Genomic DNA, 25,817 nt, shown 5'->3' with positions numbered 1-25,817 from the left:
ACAAAGTTGTCATTTGACCAAGATATTTATCTCACCCAGCATGGGTATATGTAAAAAGACACCCCAAAACACATTCCTCAACTTCTCCTGAGTACGGGGATACCAGATGTGTGACACTTTTTTGCAGCCTAGGTGGGCAAAGGGGCCCATATTCCAAAGAGCACCTTTCGGATTTCACTCCTCATTTTTTCCTGAATTTGATTTCAAACTCCTTACCACACATTTGGGCCCCTAGAATACCAGGGCAGTATAACTACCCCACAAGTGACCCCATTTTGGAAAGAAGACACCCCAAGGTATTCCGTGAGGGGCATGGCGAGTTCCTAGAATTTTTTATTTTTTGTCACAAGTTAGTGGAAAATGATGATTTTTTTTTTTTTTTTTTTTTTTCATACAAAGTCTCATATTCCACAAACTTGTGACAAAAAATAAAAACTTCCATGAACTCACTATGCCCATCAGCGAATACCTTGGGGTCTCTTCTTTCCAAAATGGGGTCACTTGTGGGGTAGTTATACTGCCCTGGCATTCTAGGGGCCCAAATGTGTGGTAAGTAGGTAAATGACCTGTGAAATCCGAAAGGTGCTCTTTGGAATGTGGGCCCCTTTGCCCACCTAGGCTGCAAAAAAGTGTCACACATCTGGTATCTCTGTATTCAGGAGAAGTTGAGGAATGTGTTTTGGGGTGTCTTTTTACATATACCCATGCTGGGTGAGATAAATATCTTGGTCAAATGCCAACTTTGTATAAAAAAATGGGAAAAGTTGTCTTTTGCCAAGATATTTCTCTCACCCAGCATGGGTATATGTAAAATGACACCCCAAAACACATTCCCCAACTTCTCCCGATTACGGAGATACCAGATGTGTGACACTTTTTTGCAGCCTAGGTGGGCAAAGGGGCCCATATTCAAAAGAGCACCTTTCGGATTTCACAGGTCATTTTTTACAGAATTTGATTTCAAACTCCTTACCACACATTTGGGCCCCTAGAATGCCAGGGCAGTATAACTACCCCACAAGTGACCCCATTTTGGAAAGAAGAGACCCCAAGGTATTCGCTGATGGGCATAGTGAGTTCATAGAACTTTTTATTTTTTGTCACAAGTTTGTGGAATATGAGACTTTGTATGAAAAAAAAAAAAAAAAAAAAAAATCATCATTTTCCACTAACTTGTGACAAAAAATAAAAAATTCTAGGAACTCGCCATGCCCCTCACGGAATACCTTGGGGTGTCTTCTTTCCAAAATGGGGTCACTTGTGGGGTAGTTATACTGCCCTGGCATTTTCCAGGGGCCCTAATGTGTGGTAAGTAGGTAAATGACCTGTGAAATCCTAAAGGTGCTCTTTGGAATATGGGCCCCTTTGCCCACCTAGGCTGCAAAAAAGTGTCACACATGTGGTATCGCCGTATTCAGGAGAAGTTGGGGAATGTGTTTTGGGGTGTCTTTTTACATATACCCATGCTGGGTGAGAGAAATATCTTGGCAAAAGACAACTTTTCCCATTTTTTTATACAAAGTTGGCATTTGACCAAGATATTTCTCTCACCCAGCATGGGTATATGTAAAATGACACCCCAAAACACATTCCCCAACTTCTCCTGAGTACGGCGATACCAGATGTGTGACACTTTTTTGCAGCCTAGATGCGCAAAGGTGCCCAAATTCCTTTTAGGAGGGCATTTTTAGACATTTGGATACCAGACTTCTTCTCACGCTTTGGGGCCCCTAGAATGCCAGGGCAGTATAAATACCCCACATGTGACCCCATTTTGGAAAGAAGACACCCCAAGGTATTCAATGAGGGGCATGGCGAGTTCATAGAAAATTTTTTTTTTTGGCACAAGTTAGCGGAAATTGATATTTTTAATTTTTTTCTCACAAAGTCTCCCGTTCCGCTAACTTGGGACAAAAATTTCAATCTTTTATGGACTCAATATGCCCCTCACGGAATACCTGGGGGTGTCTTCTTTCCGAAATGGGGTCACATGTGGGGTATTTATACTGCCCTGGCATTCTAGGGGCCCTAAAGCGTGAGAAGAAGTCTGGAATATAAATGTCTAAAAAATTTTACGCATTTGGATTCCGTGAGGGGTATGGTGAGTTCATGTGAGATTTTATTTTTTGACACAAGTTAGTGGAATATGAGACTTTGTAAGAAAAAAAAAAAAAAATTCTGCTAACTTGGGCCAAAAAAATATCTGAATGGAGCCTTACAGAGGGGTGCTAAATGACAGGGGGGTGATAAATGACAGGGGGGTGATCAATGACAGGGGGGTGATCAATGACAGGGGGGTGATCAATGACAGGGGGGTGATCAGGGAGTCTATATGGGGTGATAACCACAGTCATTGATCACGCCCGTGTAAGGCTTCATTCAGACGTCCGGATGCGTTTTGCGGATCCGTTCCATCTATCAGTGCATCCGTAAAAATCATGCGGACATCTGAATGGAGCTTTACAGGGGGGTAATCAATGACAGGGGGGTGATCAATGACAGGGGGGTGATCAGGGAGTCTATATGGGGTGATCACCACAGTCATTGATCATGCCCCTGTAAGGCTTCATTCAGACGTCCGGATGCGTTTTGCGGATCGGATCCATCTATCAGTGCATCCGTAAAAATCATGCGGACATCTGAATGGAGCTTTACAGGGGGGTAATCAATGACAGGGGGGTGATCACCACAGTCATTGATCATGCCCCTGTAAGGCTTCATTCAGACGACCGGATGCGTTTTGCGGATCCGATCCATGTATCAGTGCATCCGTAAAAATCATGCGGACATCTGAATGGAGCTTTACAGGGGGGTGATCAGGGAGTCTATATGGGGTGATCACCACAGTCATTGATCATGCCCCTGTAAGGCTTCATTCAGACGTCCGGATGCGTTTTGCGGATCCGATCCATCTATCAGTGCATCCGTAAAAATCATGCGGACATCTGAATGGAGCTTTACAGGGGGGTAATCAATGACAGGGGGGTAATCAATGACAGGGGGGTGATCAGGGAGTCTATATGGGGTGATCACCACAGTCATTGATCATGCCCCTGTAAGGCTTCATTCAGACGTCCGGATGCGTTTTGCGGATCCGATCCATCTATCAGTGCATCCGTAAAAATCATGCGGACATCTGAATGGAGCTTTACAGGGGGGTAATCAATGACAGGGGGGTGATCACCACAGTCATTGATCATGCCCCTGTAAGGCTTCATTCAGACGACCGGATGCGTTTTGCGGATCCGATCCATGTATCAGTGCATCCGTAAAAATCATGCGGACATCTGAATGGAGCTTTACAGGGGGGTAATCAATGACAGGGGGGTAATCAATGACAGGGGGGTAATCAATGACAGGGGGGTGATCAGGGAGTCTATATGGGGTGATCACCACAGTCATTGATCATGCCCCTGTAAGGCTTCATTCAGACGTCCGGATGCGTTTTGCGGATCCGATCCATCTATCAGTGGATCCGTAAAAATCATGCGGACGTCTGAATGGAGCTTTACAGGGGGTTGATCAATGACAGGGGGGTAATCAATGACAGGGGGGTGATCAGGGAGTCTATATGGGGTGATCAGGGGTGATTAGGGGTGATCAGGGGCTAATAAGGGGTTAATAAGTGATGGGGGGGGGGTGTAGTGTAGTGTAGTGGTGCTTGGTGCTACTTTACTGAGCTACCTGTGTCCTCTGGTGGTCGATCCAAACAAAGGGGACCACCAGAGGACCAGGTAGCAGGTATATTAGACGCTGTTATCAAAACAGCGTCTAATATACCTGTTAGGGGTTAAAAAAAACACATCTCCAGCCTGCCAGCGAACGATCGCCGCTGGTAGGCTGGAGATCAACTCTCTTACCTTCCGTTCCTGTGAGCGCGCGCGCCTGTGTGCGCGCGTTCACAGGAAATCTCGCGTCTCGCGAGATGACGCGTATATGCGTGACTGTGCGCAGCGCTGCCACCTCCGGAACGCGATCCTGCGTTAGGCGGTCCGGAGGTGGTTAAGTCGCTGATGTACTTCTTCCTGGGTCAGACAGGGCACTTTTAATGGGGAATTTATTTTTACATTCAGCATTTCATCTGACAGTTTATTTTCCTCAGTGAATACATTGGAGAAAAAAATATTTAACAGCTTTGCTTTCTCCTCGTCGCTCTCTGTGACTCCCCCCTCATTACTCTTTAAAGGACCGACACCTTCAGATTTATACTTTTTAACATTTATATAATTGAGGAACATTTTAGGGTTAGTTTTACTCTCTTTGGCAATTAATCCCTCGGTCTCTAGTTTGGCCGCTTTTATTTGTTTTTTACATGTTCTAGGAAGGAACTAGGAAGAGGTCTAATCTCCCACAGAGCTCCACGGCCTGTTAATACTACTAATCATTGGGTGTCCTGGGAATCGGACCCCTGCCAATCTGATATTGATGACCTATACTGAGGATAGGCCATCAATATGTAAATCCTGGAAAAAAAACCTTTTAAAGCACCATTGAAGGGGACTTTGCCCCCAGACCACTAGGGGTTCAGATATTAACTCCTCTTTTACCTAGACCACCAAAGACAAGACCACTTAGAATCAATGTTCAGATGTTCCACCCTACACCACCAATGAAAGGGACAGTACCCTTTACCAGGGATGGTCAACCTGCGGCTCTCCATCTCTTGTAAAACTACAGCTCCCACAATGCTCTTCTGTAGGCTGATAGCTGTAGGCAGTCAGGGCAAGCTGGGAGGTGTAGTTTTGCAACAGCTGGAGAACCTCAGGTTGGCCATCCCTGCCCTATACCACCAAAGATTCCCATGTTAACCCCCCACTACATCCAACACAACCAAGGAAAGGGCATTAGCCTAGACCACAAGGGAATCTAATATTAACCACCCTAGACCACTGCAGCTATTGGTATTGACCCCCCTTTACTTCTGACCACTAGGGAAGTCTTAATTATTCAGAAGTCATCTCTCCTGTGAACCTAGGTGCACCGTTTAGTCTGAAGAAACCCAGAATAGGGATGTCGGGAGATGAGGTCAGCGATAAATCACGTTCAGCGTTTCTCACCTCACTGCTCAGTTATTCAGTGGTATAAAAATCTCATGGCAGACCGTTACGTGAAGCGTGCTCTGTCAGCTCGGCTATAATTGATGCTCTTAATACTCCTTCAGTACAGAATGTTTTGTTTTTTTTTGTTTCTTGTTTTAGGCTGATTTATGGACAAAATTTTTTTTTGTTAGTTTTTTTTATAGCCCTTTTCATTTCGTAAAACCATCTGCAGCATCCATTGTGACAGTTTCGGCAAAATTAGACGACTTCTTGGAATACTTGAGCGGCTGATCCATTAAAATGCAACTAAATCTTGAAATGCGCGAGCACTTATCTATTTACAGGCAGGTTATTGCGAGCAGAGTGGATTTTCGATGTCAGGACAGGACACTGTGTACCACGCCAGGCTGTGCTTTTAAAACGACCTAAATAACTGCGCTTTAAAGCCGGGTGAATAGTAATTACTCCCGACATGTTAAACATCGGCTAAGAAATGCGTGAGTCTGCGGAGCTGAAACCTACAAGACAATTAGGGCGGAGGTCTGCAACGGGAAATGTACTGAAAATACCCTGTCTGTCATAATACGCTTCAGACGTACACAATGTCCTCTGATCTCAGTCATGTATCATACACACTAAGCGTATACTAACCAGTAAATAATGTATGTACACTGTGACTGCACCAGCAGAATAGTGAGTGCAGCTCTGGAGTATAATACAGGATGTAACTCAGGATCAGTACAGGATAAGTAATGTATGTACACAGTGACTCCATCAAACAATCCATGCAACTATAACAATATTAAATAGTCAACTAACATAACATAAAAATCCTCCGAATAGTTAAAAGGGATGGGAGAAGACACCAGGGCGGGCAATACTCGCCTCCGTGTCTTTAATAAAACCATGACTTTACGTCATAGACTAGGAAAATCATGTAGTTTTACATCAAGACACGGAGGCTCCTATTGCAAGTTTAAAGCTGGGCAATTATCGAAGAAAACAGATGAGGAGGACGAAAATAATACTCCCTGAACGTCGTGACCCTAGACCAGTCAGCTAAACGTAAGATGTCCTCCAAACGCGCACCTGAAATCGCTAAAGATGTGGCAGCGGCACCTCTCGCCGAATGCGCCGTGAAGATGGAAGTATCCACTCCAGCAAGAGACATAACCGACTTCATCCACCGAGCCAAAGTCTGGCTGGAGACCGGTCCAAAGGGATGGCGAATGGAAAGAAAAAGTTGCGGGATCAAAGGAGAGCGATGGGCCCTCGTCCGGGATTCATATTCCCGCAAACAGGACACTGGACAAAGAGCCGGTGAAGACGAGAAACTGGGATATGATACCTCCCTGATGTTAGTCTTGGTGTGTCTGGAAATATTGAAGGAGATGCCTTCCGGAGTAAAGGATCTGGCGTCGTGATCGAGGGCCCGAACGTCAGACACCCTTTTACAAGAAAAGAGACAAAAAAGCACCAACAACTTGGCTGATAACTGTCTCAACGAGAGATCCGGATTGCTGGGCCAGGAAGCTAAAAAAGAAGCTAAAAAAGACAGGAAGCTAAAAAAGACAGCACCAAGGAAACATCCCAAGTGGTAGAAAAACGAGGCCGCAGAGGGTGAGCCAGACGAGAACCCCGCAGCAAGCGACACACCGAAATGGGATCCAGGTCCTGTTCCAAGCACCAGCTAGCCCAAGATCTCCAGGCTGCCCGATAAGATTTTCTGGTGCCGGGAGCCCATGCATTGTCCAGGAGGCGTCTAGTTGCATCCGAAACGCCCGCGACCTCTCCGGGAATCCTGAGATTCGGCATGCTAGCAGCTGTAGGGATCCCTCGAGCAGGAGCGGATGCCGAAACCCCCGGGGGTCGCGAAGAAGATCCGCTTGATTCGGAAGAAGGAGCACATCTATGATGAGCTCTAGCAGAGCCGGGAACCAACTCTGAGTCCCCTAAAATGGGACCACCACCACCAAGTCGGCACTCTGGCGACGAGTCTGCAGCAGCATCCTCAGGGTCATCGTAAACGGTGGGAAAGCGTACAGAAGAGACACGGACCAATACTGAAGAAAGGCATCCACCGCCTCCGGATCCAGGCGCCAGCTGAAGAAGCGAGGAAGCTGTGCGTTGAGTCTCGAAGCGAACAGGTCTATGGTGAAAGGACCCCAGACATCTGATATTGCCGAGAACATCTCCGGAGCCAGCCTCCAATCGCTGATGTCCGTAAAGCAGCGAGAGCTCTAATCCGCTCGAGTGTTGTGGAGACCAGGGAGATATTCCGCCTGAACCATGATATCCTTGGAAAGGCAATAGGACCAAAAATCCTTTGTGAGACGTGCTAGAGTCGCCGAAGCGGTCCCTCCCAAACGGTTGACGTACCGTACGGCTGAAACATTGTCCATATGTAACCTGATGCACGCATGGGCCATCCCATTGGTGAAGCTCCGAATAGCAAAGGAACCAGCCAGAAATTCCAAAGCATTGATGTGGAGGGGCGTTTCGTCTTCCGTCCAACGGCCGCCCATGGACATACCGTTGCAGTGGGCCCCCCAGCCCTGCATCTGATTCCACCGTGAATTCTGTCTGAAGACCGAAAATCGCCTTGCCATTCCACGCCTTCAGGTTGTTGATCCACCAGTGGAGTTCTTCCCGAGCCTCCGAACCCAGGGTCACTGTATCCGCAAACGCCACACCTGAACGAAGGTGCGCGATTTTCAGACGCTGAAGGGCACGGTAATGTAGCGGAGCCGGGAACACAGCTTGGATTGAAGAGGCTAGCAGGCCAATGATGCGGGTTAGATGACGCAATGTCAACTGGGGAACAGACAGGGCGTGCCATAGCTCCTTTCGAATAGAGCGCAACTTCGCCATCGGGAGGCTGAGAGATTCCGCGAAACGAGTCCACGGTGAATCCCAGGAACTCCATCCTCTGCAGCGGGACAAGGCAAGACTTCTCCAGGTTGAGGAGAAACCCGAGGCGTGAGAGGAGATCCGAAGTCCAGCCCAGATGTACTAGCAAGGTTGACCTGGATTAATGTATGATAAGGATGTCGTCCAGGTAGACAATCAGACGTACCCCTCGACTGCGAAGCCATGACATGGCCGGACGCATCAGCTTGGTGAAACACCAAGGCGCCGACGACAGGCCGAAGGGGAGGCAAGTGAAGCGTCAAACCTCCACTCTCCATAGGAAACTGAGCAGGTCCCTGGACTGTGTGGAAATCGGAACAGTCATGTAAGCATCCTTGAGGTCCAATTTCACCATCCAGTCCCCCGGAAGAAGCAAATCTCTGAGGAGGTGAATCCCCTCCATCTTGAAGTGGCGATAGCGAACCATGGTATTCAGAGCCCGCAGGTTTATAACCAGGCGCATCTGACCGTCTTTCTTCTGAACAAGAAAGATATTGCTGAGGACTCCCCTGGGGGAGGGAGAAGCCCTCTCGATCGGCCGTTTGTGGAAAAGGGACAAAAGCTCCAGATTTACCAGAGTGTAATCGGGCCTTGACAGTACAAATGGAGGGGGGGGAGGCGGCTTGGGGAGTCTACGAGCTCGATATGGAAACCCGTGGCCAAGACTTAAGGGTCTGACGTGATGGCTAACCAGGCATGGAAAAAATGACGGAGTCTGCCCCCGATGCAATGGTCCGAAAAATCCCCCATTGGGGGAGGACTTACCGAAAGGTCTCCTGGAATTGGAGTTTCCACGGAAGGATCTGGAACACCACTGGCCACCTCTGGCTGGGAAGAAAGGCGACGAATTCCTCTGTTCTTGAAACACTCTACGCATAGAGGATTGGGCTTTATCTAAGGCCGTAAACGCCCCTACAAAGCGACTCAGATCCTTAATAAAAGATTCGCCGAACAGAAGGCCCTGCGCGTCTTTACCTGCCTCAGTAAGGGCAAGGTTGGCCAACTTGGGGTTGATCTTAAAGAGAATGGCCTTACGCCGTTCTATGGCCAGGGATGTATTGGCATTTCATATATCGCTCTCTGGGCCCAGCCACGCAGCTCCTCAGGGTCTATCGGAGAGCCATCTGCTCTGGCTACCTCCGGCCATTTCCAACAACTTAGTTAAAGGGACGAACACATAAAGGGGCTTGTCTTGACAGCTCCGCAAGGCAGAATCCAACCCTTTGCAGGGGTTCCAGCCAGTCTTAGACAAGAATTGTGTCATTTTCGGGTCAACAACAGTAGTGTCGCAGACTTTGTTGGGGACCAGGGGCCTGGGGCACTCAGCTCTAAGCTTGTTGCGTGCCTCTTTACTGAGAGGGTGACAAACCCAGCATTCAAGGTATTTGCCCACATGATCAGTAGGAAGCCACTCCGCCGACCTAGGGTGGTGGAGGGCATCTGGGTCGAACATGAGTTCGCCCGAAGGATCCACCAGGGCAGTGGCCAAATTGGTTGCGGATGACGAGGAGTCCTTGACTAAAGAAGTCGAAGGTGTGGGGCCAATGGGGTCTGGCACCAGATTAGGGGTATCCTCCCCCTCAGAGTGGCAACTATTTTCCGTGAACGCCTCTTCGTCTGAACCCCTATCGGAGTCAGTCACTGCCCGATTGTGCTCTAGCACATTTCCACATATGCGCCCATTCTGCCTGGCGCGGCAAGGCTCTCTTGCGTGATCCCAGCACGCTCTCCTGGGTGGCAGTACGCACACCAGTCCTATTTTCACAGGAGAGTCTAAGGCGTTAGACTGCGGATATATTAAAGGGGCCGTCTGCAGGACCTCTCTAGGAGGGTGGGCAGTCAGGGCCTGTGATATGCTTTGTGAGAGGATAGAGGACATAGAGCCCATTGCTGCCATAATGGCATTGGAGACTGAACGCTAATGCCATTATATATGAAGCGTATGAGGATCCTCACCCTCAACCCTAACCTCATCGGGGGGGCTGGCATGTGTGGGAGGCTGGTCTGGATTAGACATGGCGGTAGGTAAAAGATCTCCCCTCTTCTAACTGGCTATAGGGCACCTAAGAGAAAGTGCCAAGAGCTAAGCAGGTACTTACAAAGAAAAAACAAGGTGGGGTAAGGCAGGCAAGGGGTTAATCGCCCCATAGACGAAGGGAGCAGGAGCAGGGAAGCAGGCAACCGATCCGGTGCGTAGCGCTGGGGGGAATGAAGATGGCCGCCGAAATCCAGCGAGAAGCGGCGAGGATCGGAAACCAAAATGGCCGCCGGAATCTCGCGAGATCTCGCGACAGCCGCCGAAGCCAGGAATGAAGCGCGGGCGGCACCGAGCGCAATTTAAAAAGGGGCGGAAGGCCCAAGCAGGTAACAGAAAGAGAGATAACTAGAGGGAACAAGAGAACAACAGTGGGGTAAGCGGCGGCCGCGGCAGAGAGTGTGGGTGGGAAAGAGAAAGGTAGTGGATGCCATGAGAGGGGGGGGGGAATGCCCCCCCTAACCAGGTGAAAAAGGGGGAAAACCTAGAAGGAAAAAACCCCTGCTTAGAACCAATAGTGGGATACAATCAATATTTATATATAAACCGACAACCTAGGTGCAGCTATGCAATAAATATAAAAATTAGTGTTGATCTTATCTATACATCAGAACAGTATAGTGCAGCACTTATCTGGTGTCAGGTTTACAAAGAAAGAGGAAGATCCAGAGGAGGAGCGGCCTGTTATAGGGGCTGTCGGGGGTGGGACGATGGTTGCCATGGTTACATTGTTCTTTATGTAAATTTCTTTGCTGCTATTGGTGGACAGTAAAGGAAGAGATGGCAATAGGAGCCTCCGTGTCTTGATGTAAAACTCAGGATCAGTACAGGATAAGTAATGTAATGTATGCACACAGTGACTGCACCAGCAGAATAGTGAGTGCAGCTCTGGAGTATAATACAGGATGTAACTCAGGATCAGTACAGGATAAGTAATGTAATGTATGCACACAGTGACTCCACCAGCAGAATAGTGAGTGCAGCTCTGGAGTATAATACAGGATGTAACTCGGGATCAGTACAGGATAAGTAATGTAATATATGTACACAGTGACTCCACCAGCAGAATGGTGAGTGCAGCTCTGAAGGATAATACAGGATGTAGCTCACGATCCGTACAGGATAAGTAATGTATGTAATCACTGTGTTAAATTGCTGGACAGATAATAGCAGTGCTAGGTGGATGAGACATTACATAGCACACATTGAAATCAGTCATGGGCTCCTAATTGTGGCTCTTCCACCTGGCAAATAGAGAGGAATCGCCCCCCCCCCCCCCCCCCTCCATTTGTATTATTCTAATACACCCTAATATTACAGCCCCTTTAACCTACTAATACTCCAGTGCGGCGAACGTCCTCTTACCCTTAGGTATGAGATGATGAGAGTAGTTGCAATAGTATTGGATTCTTCATCATTTATTCCTATATCACAGTTTTGCTTTTCCGTGTTCATTCTGCTTCTGAAGATTACATGAATCCCTCGTCTAGACACCACTTCCCCTCCGCTGTTTATGTACATATATAATGGCTCTATACTGCTTGATTTCACTGCTATTTTTAGAGTTGTGGATTTAAAATTTAAAGGGCTATTCCAGTTTCTGCAAATCAATGTTATTCTATGTATAATAATAAGCGATTCAATTCCCCAATATTCTTTCTGTACAAACTTAAAGGGGTTCAGACCCCAGACCCCTGAAGTCTCAGTACCCAGATCAGATTCCTAAACCTGTCAAGACCCAAGGTCAGACGCCCACATGCATTCAGACCCCTAATCTCATTCACATCCAGGTGAGACCAAAAAAATTAATCGGACCCCAGACAAGCTCCTAAAATTAACCCTTTACCGGTTTGGGCTTTCTGAGCCAGGCACAGTTCTGCCATTTTAGCACATTTTAGCTCAATGGCTATAACTATACAGTGAGGAACAGAAGTATTTGAACACCCTGCGATTTTGCAAGTTCTCCCACTCAGAAATCATGGAGGGGTCTGAAATTCACATTGTAGGTGCATTCCGACCCTGAGAGACGGAATAAAAAACCAAAAATCCAGGAAATCACGTATGATTTTTAAAGATTTTTTTTTTGGTCTTGCACTGCTGAACATAAGTATTTGAACACCTGAGAAAATCCGTGTTAATATTTGGTACAGAAGCCTTTGTTTGCAATTACAGAGGTCAAACGTTTCCTGTAGTTCTTGACCAGGTTTGCAGACACTGCAGCAGGGATTTTGGCCCACTCCTCCACACAGATCTCCTCTAGATCTGTCAGGTTTCAGGGCTGTCGCTGAGCAACGCGGAGTTTCAGCTCCCTCCAAAGATGTTCTATTGGATTTAGGTCTGGAGACTGGCTAGGCCCCTCCAGAACCTGGATATGCTTCTTACGGAGCCACTCCTTGGGTATCCTGGCTGTGTGCTTCGGGTCATTGTCATGTTGGAAGACCCAGCCACGACCCATCTTCAATGCTCTGACCGAGGGAAGGAGGTTGTTGCAAATAGTCTTTCTTTTTCCTCCAAACGCGACGATTGAAGTTTAGACTAAAAAGTTCTACTTTGGTCTCATCTGACCACATGACCTTCTCCCTTGCCTCCTCTGGATCCTCCAGATGGTCATTGGCAAACTTCAGACGGGCCTGGACATGTGATGACTTGAGCAGGGGAACCTTCCGTGCAATGCGTGATTTGAAACCATGACGGCGTAGTGTTCTACCGACAGTGACCTCTGAAACTGTGGTCCCAGCTCTCTTCATGTCATTGACCAGCTCCTCCCATGTAGTTCTGGGTTGATTCCTCACCTTTCTTATCATCAGTGATACCCCACGAGGTGAGATCTTGCATGGAGCCCCAGTCCGAGGGAGACTAACAGTCGTCTTTAGCCTCTTCCATTTTCTAACAGTTGATCTATTTTCACCAAGCTGCTTGGCAATTGCCCCGTAGCCCTTTCTAGCCTTGTGGAGGTTCACAATTTTGTCTCTGGTGTCTTTTTTGACAGTTCTTTGGTCTTGCCCATGGTAGTAGTTGGCGTCTGACTGACTGTGGGGTGGACAGGTGTCTGTAAAGAGCTCAGACAGGTGCTACTAAGTTAGATTAATGAGTGGAGTAGAGGTGGACTTTTTAAAGGCACAGTAACAGGTCTTTATGATCCAGAATTCTTGCTGTTTCTCAGGTGTTCAAACACTTATGTTCAGCAGTGCAAGACAAATACATTCTTTTAAAAATGTGATTTCCTGATTTTTTTATTTTTATTTTTTATTTTTTTTTATTCCGTCTCTCAGAGTGGGAATGCACCTACAATGTGAATTTCAGACCCCTTCATGATTTCTAAGTGGGAAAACTTGCAAAATCGCAGGGTGTTCAAATACTTCTGTTCCTCACTGTATGTACAGATTTTTGTTTTTAGAATTTTTGTTTGTTTGACCTATACATGTTTTTTTATAGTTTCTATACGCTTTTTGTAGTTTTCTAGTTTGAAAAAGTAGAAAATCAGCTTTTTTATTTTTTTTTATATATATATATATATATTTTAGCTATATTTTTTCTGATTATACTATTTTCCTTAAAGGGCTATTCCCATCTGGGACAGTGATGGAATATCTCCAGGATATGACAATAGTGGCAGGTCCCGCCTCTCCTAAATGGAACCACTTCAGCAGAGGGCAGTCACAGATGTGCGGCCGCCCTCCTTTCACCGCTTTGGAAGTTTCGTCTATTTTTGGCAGTCCCATAGTGATAAGTGGAGACCAATCACATGACCACCGGGACCAGTAGAGGCAGTGATGGGGGATCGGCTCTTTTAATCATTTTTTACCCATTCTGAGCTCGAAAACCATCAATTTATTTCCGTTAAAGAAAATTATACTGTGGACTTACCGCTCCCGTATCCTCTTCCAAGCGCAGCCGCTGCATTGAATGCTAGACCCTGTGTGCCAGGCCCCGGCATTAGTTGCTTCCTCCTCCTCCTTTGTGTCTCTGGTCAGTTCTGCGGGGCCCAGACATCTGGACCCCGGTGCACCAGTTGTGAGGAGCGGCGATATTCGTGCTTCTCAGTGATGCGATTGGTGGGGTTTGTCGGGGGCGAACCTGTAGTGCCAGACGGCCATGTGTCACATCAAATGCCTCCTATCGATTTTTATGGTGATTTTTATTTTATTTTTAATCTTTTAACTGGTGGTCAGTGCCAACCCGTTGGTAGTCCCAGGAGCTGGATCCTCACAGTGAAGTTTATATTCCGCACCCTTTTAATCTTCGCAATTTCGTACGGTTAAGAAATTCTTCTTATTTCTGTGACATTTCCCTCACACCTGTGGTACTGCCGTTATGCAAGTAATGACGCATGAAAATCACGGAAAATTCCAGTAGTGTTAACAGCGGGGATATCCAGGAGTAATAAGTCAACGAAGGACTGGGCGACCCACAACACACCTGCCTGCAGTGAGCTAGCAGGTCCGAGTATCCCCCTCCCCACAGGAATAAACGTCATGTATAACCCCCTGAGCTGTTTCCTGGTCTGCCAGTCCTCTGACCAGACTATCATCACCCAGCTTTCCCTGGACCCTAAGAGAAATGCACTTCTACTCTGTTCTGTAGAATTGTATATCTCGTACTGCTGTGTCTGTGGAAGCGTCAGTCTTCACTGTTCTACTGGCATTCTGATCTTGAACTAGGAGGCTATGGATGACACACTTATTGGTCCTGCAGTGCAGAATTGTAAAATGTCAGACAAATATGTTTTCGGAGGAAAAAAGTGCGTGTTATTCACAAGGCAGTATCTTCTGTGTAATCTGGACCGCACAGACCCATTACAGTAAAGGTTGTCGGTTTTTGTCTGACATTTACTCAAATGAAGGGGGGTACCGAAAAGAATGGATGCACGTGGGGGTCCAGATATGGAATTCAAAATGGCAGTCTGAAGATATGACAAACCCTCATCAAAAAGACGCTCTGTGGAAACTGAGGTGTGTATTATGAGGTTCTGCAGCAGCTGAGGTGTGTATTATGAGGTTCTGCAGCATCTGAGGTATGCATTATGATCTGCAGCAGCTGAGGTGTGTATTATAAGGTTCTCCAGCAGCTGAGGTGTGTATTATGAGGTTCTGCAGCAGCTGAGGTGTGTATTATGAGGTTCTGCAGCAGCTGAGGTGTGTATTATGAGGTTCTGCAGCAGCTGAGGTGTGTATTGTGAGGTTCTGCAGCAGCTGAGGTGTATATTATGAGGTTCTCCAGCAGCTGAGGTGTGTATTATGAGGTTCTGCAGCAGCTGTGGTGTGTATTATAAGGTTCTCCAGCAGCTGAGGTGTGTATTGTGAGGTTCTGCAGCAGCTGAGGTGTATATTATAAGGTTCTCCAGCAGCTGAGGTGTGTATTGTGAGGTTCTGCAGCAGCTGAGGTGTATATTATGAGGTTCTGCAGCAGCTGAGGTGTGTATTATGAGGTTCTGCAACAGCTGAGGTGTGTATTATGAGGTTCTGCAACAGCTGAGGTGTGTATTATGAGGTTCTGCAGCAGCTGAGGTGTGTATTATGAGGTTCTGCAGCAGCTGAGGTGTGTATTATGAGGTTCTGCAGCAGCTGAGGTGTGTATTATGAGGTTCTGCAACAGCTGAGGTGTGTATTGTGAGGTTCTGCAGCAGCTGAGGTGTGTATTGTGAGGTTCTGCAGCAGCTGAGGTGTGTATTGTAAGGTTCTGCAGCAGCTGAGGTGTGTATTATGAGGTTCTGCAGCAGCTGAGGTGTGTATTATGAGGTTCTGCAGCAGCTGAGGTGTGTATTGTAAGGTTCTGCAGCAGCTGAGGTGTGTATTATGAGGTTCTGCAACAGCTGAGGTGTGTATTGTGAGGTTCTGCAGCAGCTGAGGTGTGTATTGTGAGGTTCTGCAACAGCTGAGGTGTGTATTGTGAGGTTCTGCAGCAGCTGAGGTGTGTATTGTGAGGTTCTGCAGCAGCTGAGGTGTGTATTATAAGGTTCTCCAGCAGCTGAGGTGTGTATTGTGAGGTTCTGCAGCAGCTGAGGTGTGTATTATAAAGTTCTCCAGCAGCTGAGGTGTGTATTGTGAGGTTCTGCAGCAGCTGAGGTGTGTATTGAGTTCTGTCAGACGATCAGATACTACATCTCTCTTGGAGAAGAAAGATTTTCCATTGATTCACGACTCTTGGCACATTCTGCCATTAATCACTATACTACAGTTATTGATATTGTGCCAGGAGAGAGCGGCGCCCGTCAGAAGATGCAGCCCACTCCTCCTCGTCAGTTAGTGGCCATAACCGACCTTTGTGTTGCGGAGCCTCTGCTGCCAAAGAATGAAGGTGCACAGGAATCCGGAACAAATCCTATTTGTACAGACGGACTGTTCTGTTATAACTGGCACCGGGACCGGCACTGGGAATTGTGGGGGTCATGATCAGTGGGAGGCCCAGTGTTTGGATTCCTACCAGTCAAACACCTCTTGCCTATCCAAAGGGACAAGCCTGCTGATTGCACAAAATCCTAAGTTATATCCTGTACTATGTACTACAGAGCTGCACTCATAGTTCTCACTGGTAACTCCTCCAGTAGAATATTGAGTGCAGCTCTGGAGTATAATACAGGATGTAACTCAGGATCAGTACAGGATAAGTAATGTATGTACACAGTGACTCCACCAGCAGAATAGTGAGTGCAGCTCTGGAGTATAATACAGGATGTAACTCAGGATCAGTACAGGATAAGTAATGTATGTACACAGTGACTCCACCAGCAGAATAGTGAGTGCAGCTCTGGAGTATAATATAGGATGTAACTCAGGATCAGTACAGGATAAGTAATGTATGTACACAGTGACTCCACCAGCAGAATAGTGAGTGCAGCTCTGGAGTATAATACAGGATGTAACTCAGGATCAGTACAGGATAAGTAATGTATGTACACAGTGACTGCACCAGCAGAATAGTGAGTGCAGCTCTGGAGTACAATACAGGATGTAACTCAGGATCAGTACAGGATAAGTAATGTATGTACACAGTGACTGCTCCAGCAGAATAGTGAGTGCAGCTCTGGAGTATAATACAGGATGTAACTCAGGACCAGTACAGGATAAATAATGTAATGTATGTATACAGTGACTCCACCAGCAGAATAGTGAGTGCAGCTCTGCGGTATAATACAGGATGTAACTCAGGATCAGTACAGGATAAGTAATGTATGTACACAGTGACTGCACCAGCAGAATAGTGAGTGCAGCTCTGGAGTATAATACAGGATGTAACTCAGGACCAGTACAGGATAAATAATGTAATGTATGTATACAGTGACTGCACCAGCAGAATAGTGAGTGCAGCTCTGGAGTATAATACAGGATGTAACTCAGGATCAGTACAGGATAAGTAATGTAATGTATGTACACAGTGACTGCACCAGCAGAATAGTGAGTGCAGCTCTGGAGTATAATATAGGATGTAACTCAGGATCAGTACAGGATAAGTAATGTATGTACACAGTGACTCCACCAGCAGAATAGTGAGTGCAGCTCTGGAGTATAATACAGGATGTAACTCAGGATCAGTACAGGATAAGTAATGTATGTACACAGTGACTGCACCAGCAGAATAGTGAGTGCAGCTCTGGAGTACAATACAGGATGTAACTCAGGATCAGTACAGGATAAGTAATGTATGTACACAGTGACTGCTCCAGCAGAATAGTGAGTGCAGCTCTGGAGTATAATACAGGATGTAACTCAGGATCAGTACAGGATAAGTAATGTAATGTATGTACACAGTGACTGCACCAGCAGAATAGTGAATGCAGCTCTGGAGTATAATACAGGATGTAACTCAGGATCAGTACAGGATAAGTAATGTAATGTATGTACACAGTGACTCCACCAGCAGAATAGTGAGTGCAGCTCTGGAGTATAATACAGGATATAACTCAGGATCAGTACAGGATATGTAATGTATGTACACAGTGACTGCACCAGCAGAATAGTGAGTGCAGCTCTGGAGTATAATACAGGATGTAACTCAGGATCAGTACAGGATAAGTAATGTAATGTATGTACAGAGTGACTCCACCAGCAGAATAGTGAGTGCAGCTCTGGAGTATAATACAGGATGTAACTCAGGATCAGTACAGGATAAGTAATGTATGTACACAGTGACTGCACCAGCAGAATAGTGAGTGCAGCTCTGGAGTATAATACAGGATGTAACTCAGGACCAGTACAGGATAAATAATGTAATGTATGTATACAGTGACTGCACCAGCAGAATAGTGAGTGCAGCTCTGGAGTATAATACAGGATGTAACTCAGGATCAGTACAGGATAAGTAATGTAATGTATGTACACAGTGACTGCACCAGCAGAATAGTGAGTGCGGCTCTGGAGTATAATACAGGATGTAACTCAGGATCAGTACAGGATAAGTAATGTAATGTATGTACAGAGTGACTCCACCAGCAGAATAGTGAGTGCAGCTCTGGAGTATAATACAGGATGTAACTCAGGATCAGTACAGGATAAGTAATGTATGTACACAGTGACTGCACCAGCAGAATAGTGAGTGCAGCTCTGGAGTATAATACAGGATGTAACTCAGGACCAGTACAGGATAAATAATGTAATGTATGTATACAGTGACTGCACCAGCAGAATAGTGAGTGCAGCTCTGGAGTATAATACAGGATGTAACTCAGGATCAGTACAGGATAAGTAATGTAATGTATGTACACAGTGACTGCACCAGCAGAATAGTGAGTGCAGCTCTGCGGTATAATACAGGATGTAACTCAGGATCATGTTTTCTTTTTCTTCAGAAAATACCAAAGCCCGCAGCCATGAGTTTGCAGAAAAGAATGCCCTTGAGAAGTATGAATACGTCCTCCACCCGCGTACTACGGGGTTCACCTTCATCGTGCATCGCCTGAGAGAAGGTAATTTTTTATTTTACATTTTTTGCGATGAGAGTGGAATATGATTACGTGTTGGGGTCGCCTCTCAACTACATCACTGAATGTGTCTGCTGTGAAGTGGGCTGGGATCAGGCTGTAGGAGTGATGTCAGCAGCACAGAGTGTTTCAGGAGAAGAGTGCGCTGATCCTTGTTGTTAGCTCTTTAATATTGTTTTTCAGAAAGACTTTCCAGTATTCTTCGCGATTAAGCTTCTCATAGTTCCAAGATCTCTGCCTGCTGTCAGTGAATAGACGCTAAAAACCTGCCTAGAGCTAAAGCTGTGTTCAGACATGGTGCTTTTGGTGCAGACTCCACAACGAAAGCTTGGCGCAAATGACACTGTAACATGAGGACTGCACTGATACATTGTGTCAGTCTGGAGCCCACAGAGGATTGGCTAGACTAGATACAAGTGTAACAAACCCTCAGCTGTCAGAGCACAACTTCTTTCTCATATACAGTTAGGAAGGTCATATCTGATGACTTCTCTGAGCAGAGGTTTTGTTATAATTGCGTCAAGTATAGACGGTCCTCTGATAAATCTTGCCTGCACTGATACATGGTAGCAAATGTGCTGCCCATTTGTGTCGAATTAGGCATTAAGTCTCTGGTTGCTTCCACTTCCTTACAGCAAGCAGAGATGTTGCAAATGTTGTAGAAGCACAAAGAATATTTTAACAGGCTCTTGTTTTGCTTGCGGACTGCATTGAGGACGTGTCAAGATTAATGGAGGAAGGAAAGGGGGGGGGGGTTAAATGCAAGATCCGTAAATTTCCGCCTTGGAAAGGGACACTCGGTCACGTCTTGAGGTTAGATGCTGCAGACGTCTCCGGCCCTTTCCTCGCAGTCAGCCCGCAGATCGTTTTTACATGGTTCAGCAGAAAATCTTTGTTTCAGTGACAGCTTTTATCCCTCGGTTGCTCTCGTGTGAATTCATTCCGGCTCTTGGCAGCCTCCGATCCTCGGGGGAGAAGGAAAACCGAGCGACGAACATTATTCTACTCTAAAAATAGGGCGGCAAATATAGTCACAGGGATGAAAATCTGCGAAAATGAGAGCGGCCGGATGGAGCGGAGACAGGGCTCCTGGAAACGGATCAGAAGGTAAATCTCCCGGGATCCTGCGTGGAGGACCCATAGACGGTGCGCTCGTTGGTTTGTGTAGCCTGCATCGGGAGAATCGGGGTGTGATGGACCCCCGGGGGCATTATCCAGGCCTGGGCCAAAGGCAGCTGCAGCAGCAGGGTTTGCTGGTGAATTGGCTGCAGTGCTGCATGTGACCAGTAGAGGGAGACTCCTCCCTGCCTGAGACCATCAGCAAATGGTCCCCCAAGGCCAAACTGGCGTAGAAAATGCCACGCCCTCTTTTTTCCGCCACCTTGGAAAAGTTGCAGATTCGGACGTAAATCACCCCTGCGACAAAATCTGCGGCAAAGGTATGCCAATAATAATTGACCCCCTATATTTATGTTGTACATCTTTTTCCAGCTTCTGCTTGCTGACCTGCAGTGTAAAGAATGGAGGTTTTCCATTCTGATTGTCAAGGCAGCCTCCAGAGCCATGTGCAGATCTGTACCGGTATTGTGTTTTTTCCTATTTTTCTGCTGCTTATGTAACGTACAGTATTTGCCATAGCATCCAGGATGGAGGCCTCCATTCTTTACACTGCAGTCAAATTTGAATCTTCTTTAAGTGAAGCTGCTGCAGGGGTCAGATGTTATCCTTGGGGTGAGCGTTATACAGCTGCACGTTTTCCCAGCTGAATCTGCAAACCAGAGTGCCGATTTAGTTTTGTTGCCTAGCAACATCCCCTTCCAGCAGCGGTGACTACCCTGGATCCCCGGCTCTTCTAGATATCATGGTGGTCACCTTCTATAATACAAGAGTATTGGCTGCTGGTGACAAGCACGATGATAGCGCCGGTCTCTAAAGTGCCATGTCCCACATTTATGGCGCGTGCGGCAGATTACAGCCGGGGGCGTGGCTAAGCAGATTGCGCCAGGTTCACAATGGAGTAGCGCCTTTCATCTGGCGCAGTCTAAGCGTGCACTGGTACGGCAGACATTGATTGCGTTCAGCGTGCCACGAGCCACCACAGATGTGTTAAGCACTGTTGGGCTAAAGTTGTGCCAAAATCTGCGTCTTGCTCACCTTCACAGGTAGGGTCTTGATGCCAGCCCTCGCCCCTTGTAGGGTGGCGTTAACGCCAGTGTCGCAGCTGATTACAGCTCTGAAGCTCTGTGGCCCCCTCCACCCAGACGTCAGCCCTAGTGCTGTCCCAGGTCAGGGGGGAGGGGGCGCTCTCTTATCATCGGGTCCAATGAGTTTCCTCTGGGGCAGTGATCCCCAACCCGTGGAACCCCTGCTGTTGAAAAACTACAACCCCCATTATTCGCTGAGAGCCACAGGAATGTTCTAGTGGGTCAGGATCTGTATAAACTGGAAAGTTTCCAGACAGAAAAACGACTTAAAGACACCAATTAAAATATCAGGTCTTTTTTTTTATTATTATTTTTTATCATCCCATCTTATGCCTCTATGTATCCCAAAAACACCGGCAGCCCGCACCCCTTTTATTCCCTGAGATCAGACTAATGGGAGAATATAATTAGCTGGTCGGTGTAATTGTTTTATTCCACAGTGCCCTCCAGTGCTCACAAGTGGTACTGACAGGAGGCACGGCCACTCCAAACATGTCTCAAAGCCGCATAGGACACTTAGACATATAGCAACTCGTACATACTGTATACTCCTACTTCTTGTATAAAGTGATATGGACCATGCTGGTATAACCTGGGTATCTCCTGTATATAATTATATATGTACAGCTGGTATAACCTGGGCATCTCCTGTATATAATTATATATGTACAGCTGGTATAAGTTATACATCTTCTTGTATATAGTGATATGGAGCTTGCTGGTATAACCTGGGTATCTCCTGTATATAATTATATATGTACAGCTGGTATAAGTTATACATCTTCCTGTATATAGTGATATGGAGCATGCTGGTATAACCTGGGCATCTCCTGTATATAATTATATATGTACAGCTGGTATAACCTGGGCATCTCCTGTATATAATTATATATGTACAGCTGGTATAAGTTATACATCTTCTTGTATATAGTGATATGGACCATGCTGGTATAACCTGGGTATCTCCTGTATATAATTATATATGTACAGCTGGTATAACCTGGGCATCTCCTGTATATAATTATATATGTACAGCTGGTATAAGTTATACATCTTCTTGTATATAGTGATATGGACCATGCTGGTATAACCTGGGCATCTCCTGTATATAATTATATATGTACAGCTGGTATAAGTTATACTTCTTCTTGTATATAGTGATATGGAGCATGCTGGTATAACCCGGGCATCTCCTGTATATAAATATATATGTACAGCTGGTATAAGTTATACATCTTCTTGTATATAGTGATATGGAGCATGCTGGTATAACCTGGGCATCTCCTGTATATAATTATATATGTACAGCTGGTATAAGTTATACATCTTCTTGTATATAGTGATATGGAGCATGCTGGTATAACCTGGGCATCTCCTGTATATAATTATATATGTACAGCTGGTATAACCTGGGTATCTCCTATATATAATTATATATGTACAGCTGGTATAACCTGGGCATCTCATGTATATATTTATATATGTACAGCTGGTATAAGTTATACATCTTCTTGTATATAGTGATATGGAGCATGCTGGTATAACCTGGGCATCTCATGTATATAATTATATATGTACAGCTGGTATAAGTTATACATCTTCTTGTATATAGTGATATGGAGCATGCTGGTATAACCTGGGTATCTCCTGTATATAATTATATATGTACAGCTGGTATAAGTTATACATCTTCTTGTATATAGTGATATGGACCATGCTGGTATAACCTGGGTATCTCCTGTATATAATTATATATGTACAGCTGGTATAACCTGGGCATCTCCTGTATATAATTATATATGTACAGCTGGTATAACCTGGGCATCTCCTGTATATAATTATATATGTACAGCTGGTATAAGTTATACATCTTCTTGTATATAGTGATATGGAGCATGCTGGTATAACCTGGGCATCTCATGTATATAATTATATATGTACAGCTGGTATAAGTTATACATCTTCTTGTATATAGTGATATGGAGCATGCTGGTATAACCTGGGTATCTCCTGTATATAATTATATATGTACAGCTGGTATAAGTTATACATCTTCTTGTATATAGTGATATGGACCATGCTGGTATAACCTGGGTATCTCCTGTATATAATTATATATGTACAGCTGGTATAACCTGGGCATCTCCTGTATATAATTATATATGTACAGCTGGTATAACCTGGGCATCTCCTGTATATAATCATATATGTACAGCTGGTATAAGTTATACATCTTCTTGTATATAGTGATATGGACCATGCTGGTATAACCTGGGCATCTCCTGTATATAATTATATATGTACAGCTGGTATAAGTTATACATCTTCTTGTATATAGTGATATGGAGCATGCTGGTATAACCTGGGTATCTCCTGTATATAATTATATATGTACAGCTGGTATAAGTTATACATCTTCTTGTATATAGTGATATGGACCATGCTGGTATAACCTGGGTATCTCCTGTATATAATTATATATGTACAGCTGGTATAACCTGGGCATCTCATGTATATAATTATATATGTACAGCTGGTATAACCTGGGCATCTCCTGTATATAATTATATATGTACAGCTGGTATAACCTGGGCATCTCCTGTATATAATCATATATGTACAGCTGGTATAAGTTATACATCTTCTTGTATATAGTGATATGGAGCATGCTGGTATAACCTGGGCATCTCATGTATATAATTATATATGTACAGCTGGTATAAGTTATACATCTTCTTGTATACAGTGATATGGAGCATGCTGGTATAACCTGGGCATTGCCTGTATATAATTATATATGTACAGCTGGTATAACCTGGGCATCTCCTGTATATAATTATATATGTACAGCTGGTATAAGTTATACATCTTCCTGTATATAGTGATATGGACCATGCTGGTATAACCTGGGTATCTCCTGTATATAATTATATATGTACAGCTGGTATAAGTTATACATCTTCCTGTATATAGTGATATGGACCATGCTGGTATAACCTGGGGATCTCCTGTATATAATTATATATGTACAGCTGGTATAACCTGGGTATCTCCTGTATATAATTATATATGTACAGCTGGTATAACCTGGGCATCACCTGTATATAATTATATATGTACAGCTGGTATAACCTGGGTATCTCCTGTATATAATTATATATGTACAGCTGGTATAAGTTATACATCTTCTTGTATATAGTTATATGGAGCATGCTGGTATAACCTGGGTATCTCCTGTATATAATTATATATGTACAGCTGGTATAAGTTATACATCTTCTTGTATATAGTGATATGGAGCATGCTGGTCTAACCTGGGCTTCTCCTGTATATAATTTTATATGTACAGCTGGTATAAGTTATACATCTTCTTGTATATAGTGATATGGACCATGCTGGTATAACCTGGGTATCTCCTGTATATAATTATATATGTACAGCTGGTATAACCTGGGCATCTCCTGTATATAATTATATATGTACAGCTGGTATAACCTGGGCATCTCCTGTATATAATCATATATGTACAGCTGGTATAAGTTATACATCTTCTTGTATATAGTGATATGGACCATGCTGGTATAACCTGGGCATATCCTATATATAATTATATATGTACAGCTGGTATAAGTTATACATCTTCTGTATATAGTGATATGGACCATGCTGGTATAACCTGGGTATCTCCTGTATATAATTATATATGTACAGCTGGTATAAGTTATACATCTTCCTGTATATAGTGATATGGAGCATGCTGGTATAACCTGGGCATCTCCTGTATATAATTATATATGTACAGCTGGTATAACCTGGGCATCTCCTGTATATAATTATATATGTACAGCTGGTATAAGTTATACATCTTCTTGTATATAGTGATATGGACCATGCTGGTATAACCTGGGTATCTCCTGTATATAATTATATATGTACAGCTGGTATAACCTGGGCATCTCCTGTATATAATTATATATGTACAGCTGGTATAAGTTATACATCTTCTTGTATATAGTGATATGGACCATGCTGGTATAACCTGGGCATCTCCTGTATATAATTATATATGTACAGCTGGTATAAGTTATACTTCTTCTTGTATATAGTGATATGGAGCATGCTGGTATAACCCGGGCATCTCCTGTATATAAATATATATGTACAGCTGGTATAAGTTATACATCTTCTTGTATATAGTGATATGGAGCATGCTGGTATAACCTGGGCATCTCCTGTATATAATTATATATGTACAGCTGGTATAAGTTATACATCTTCTTGTATATAGTGATATGGAGCATGCTGGTATAACCTGGGCATCTCCTGTATATAATTATATATGTACAGCTGGTATAACCTGGGTATCTCCTATATATAATTATATATGTACAGCTGGTATAACCTGGGCATCTCATGTATATATTTATATATGTACAGCTGGTATAAGTTATACATCTTCTTGTATATAGTGATATGGAGCATGCTGGTATAACCTGGGCATCTCATGTATATAATTATATATGTACAGCTGGTATAAGTTATACATCTTCTTGTATATAGTGATATGGAGCATGCTGGTATAACCTGGGTATCTCCTGTATATAATTATATATGTACAGCTGGTATAAGTTATACATCTTCTTGTATATAGTGATATGGACCATGCTGGTATAACCTGGGTATCTCCTGTATATAATTATATATGTACAGCT

At 44.7% G+C, this 25,817-nt stretch overlaps 1 protein-coding gene across 5 annotated transcripts in view; it reads left to right on the top strand.

The window, feature by feature from the left end:
* Nucleotides 1-25,817, top strand: part of LCLAT1 (lysocardiolipin acyltransferase 1) — a 102,776-nt gene that overhangs the window by 38,557 nt on the left and 38,402 nt on the right. For all 5 annotated transcript variants that reach the window (XM_040430614.1, XM_040430611.1, XM_040430612.1 and 2 more), the window contains exon 5: nt 18,770-18,886. In XM_040430614.1, coding sequence (XP_040286548.1) covers nt 18,770-18,886 — 117 coding nt within the window. The remainder of the gene's footprint in view (nt 1-18,769; nt 18,887-25,817) is intronic.

Source organism: Bufo bufo, chromosome 4 (assembly GCF_905171765.1).
Source record: "Bufo bufo chromosome 4, aBufBuf1.1, whole genome shotgun sequence".
In the NCBI taxonomy this organism is placed as follows: Eukaryota; Metazoa; Chordata; class Amphibia; order Anura; family Bufonidae; genus Bufo; species Bufo bufo.
This window is presented reverse-complemented; position numbering and strand designations above follow the sequence as displayed.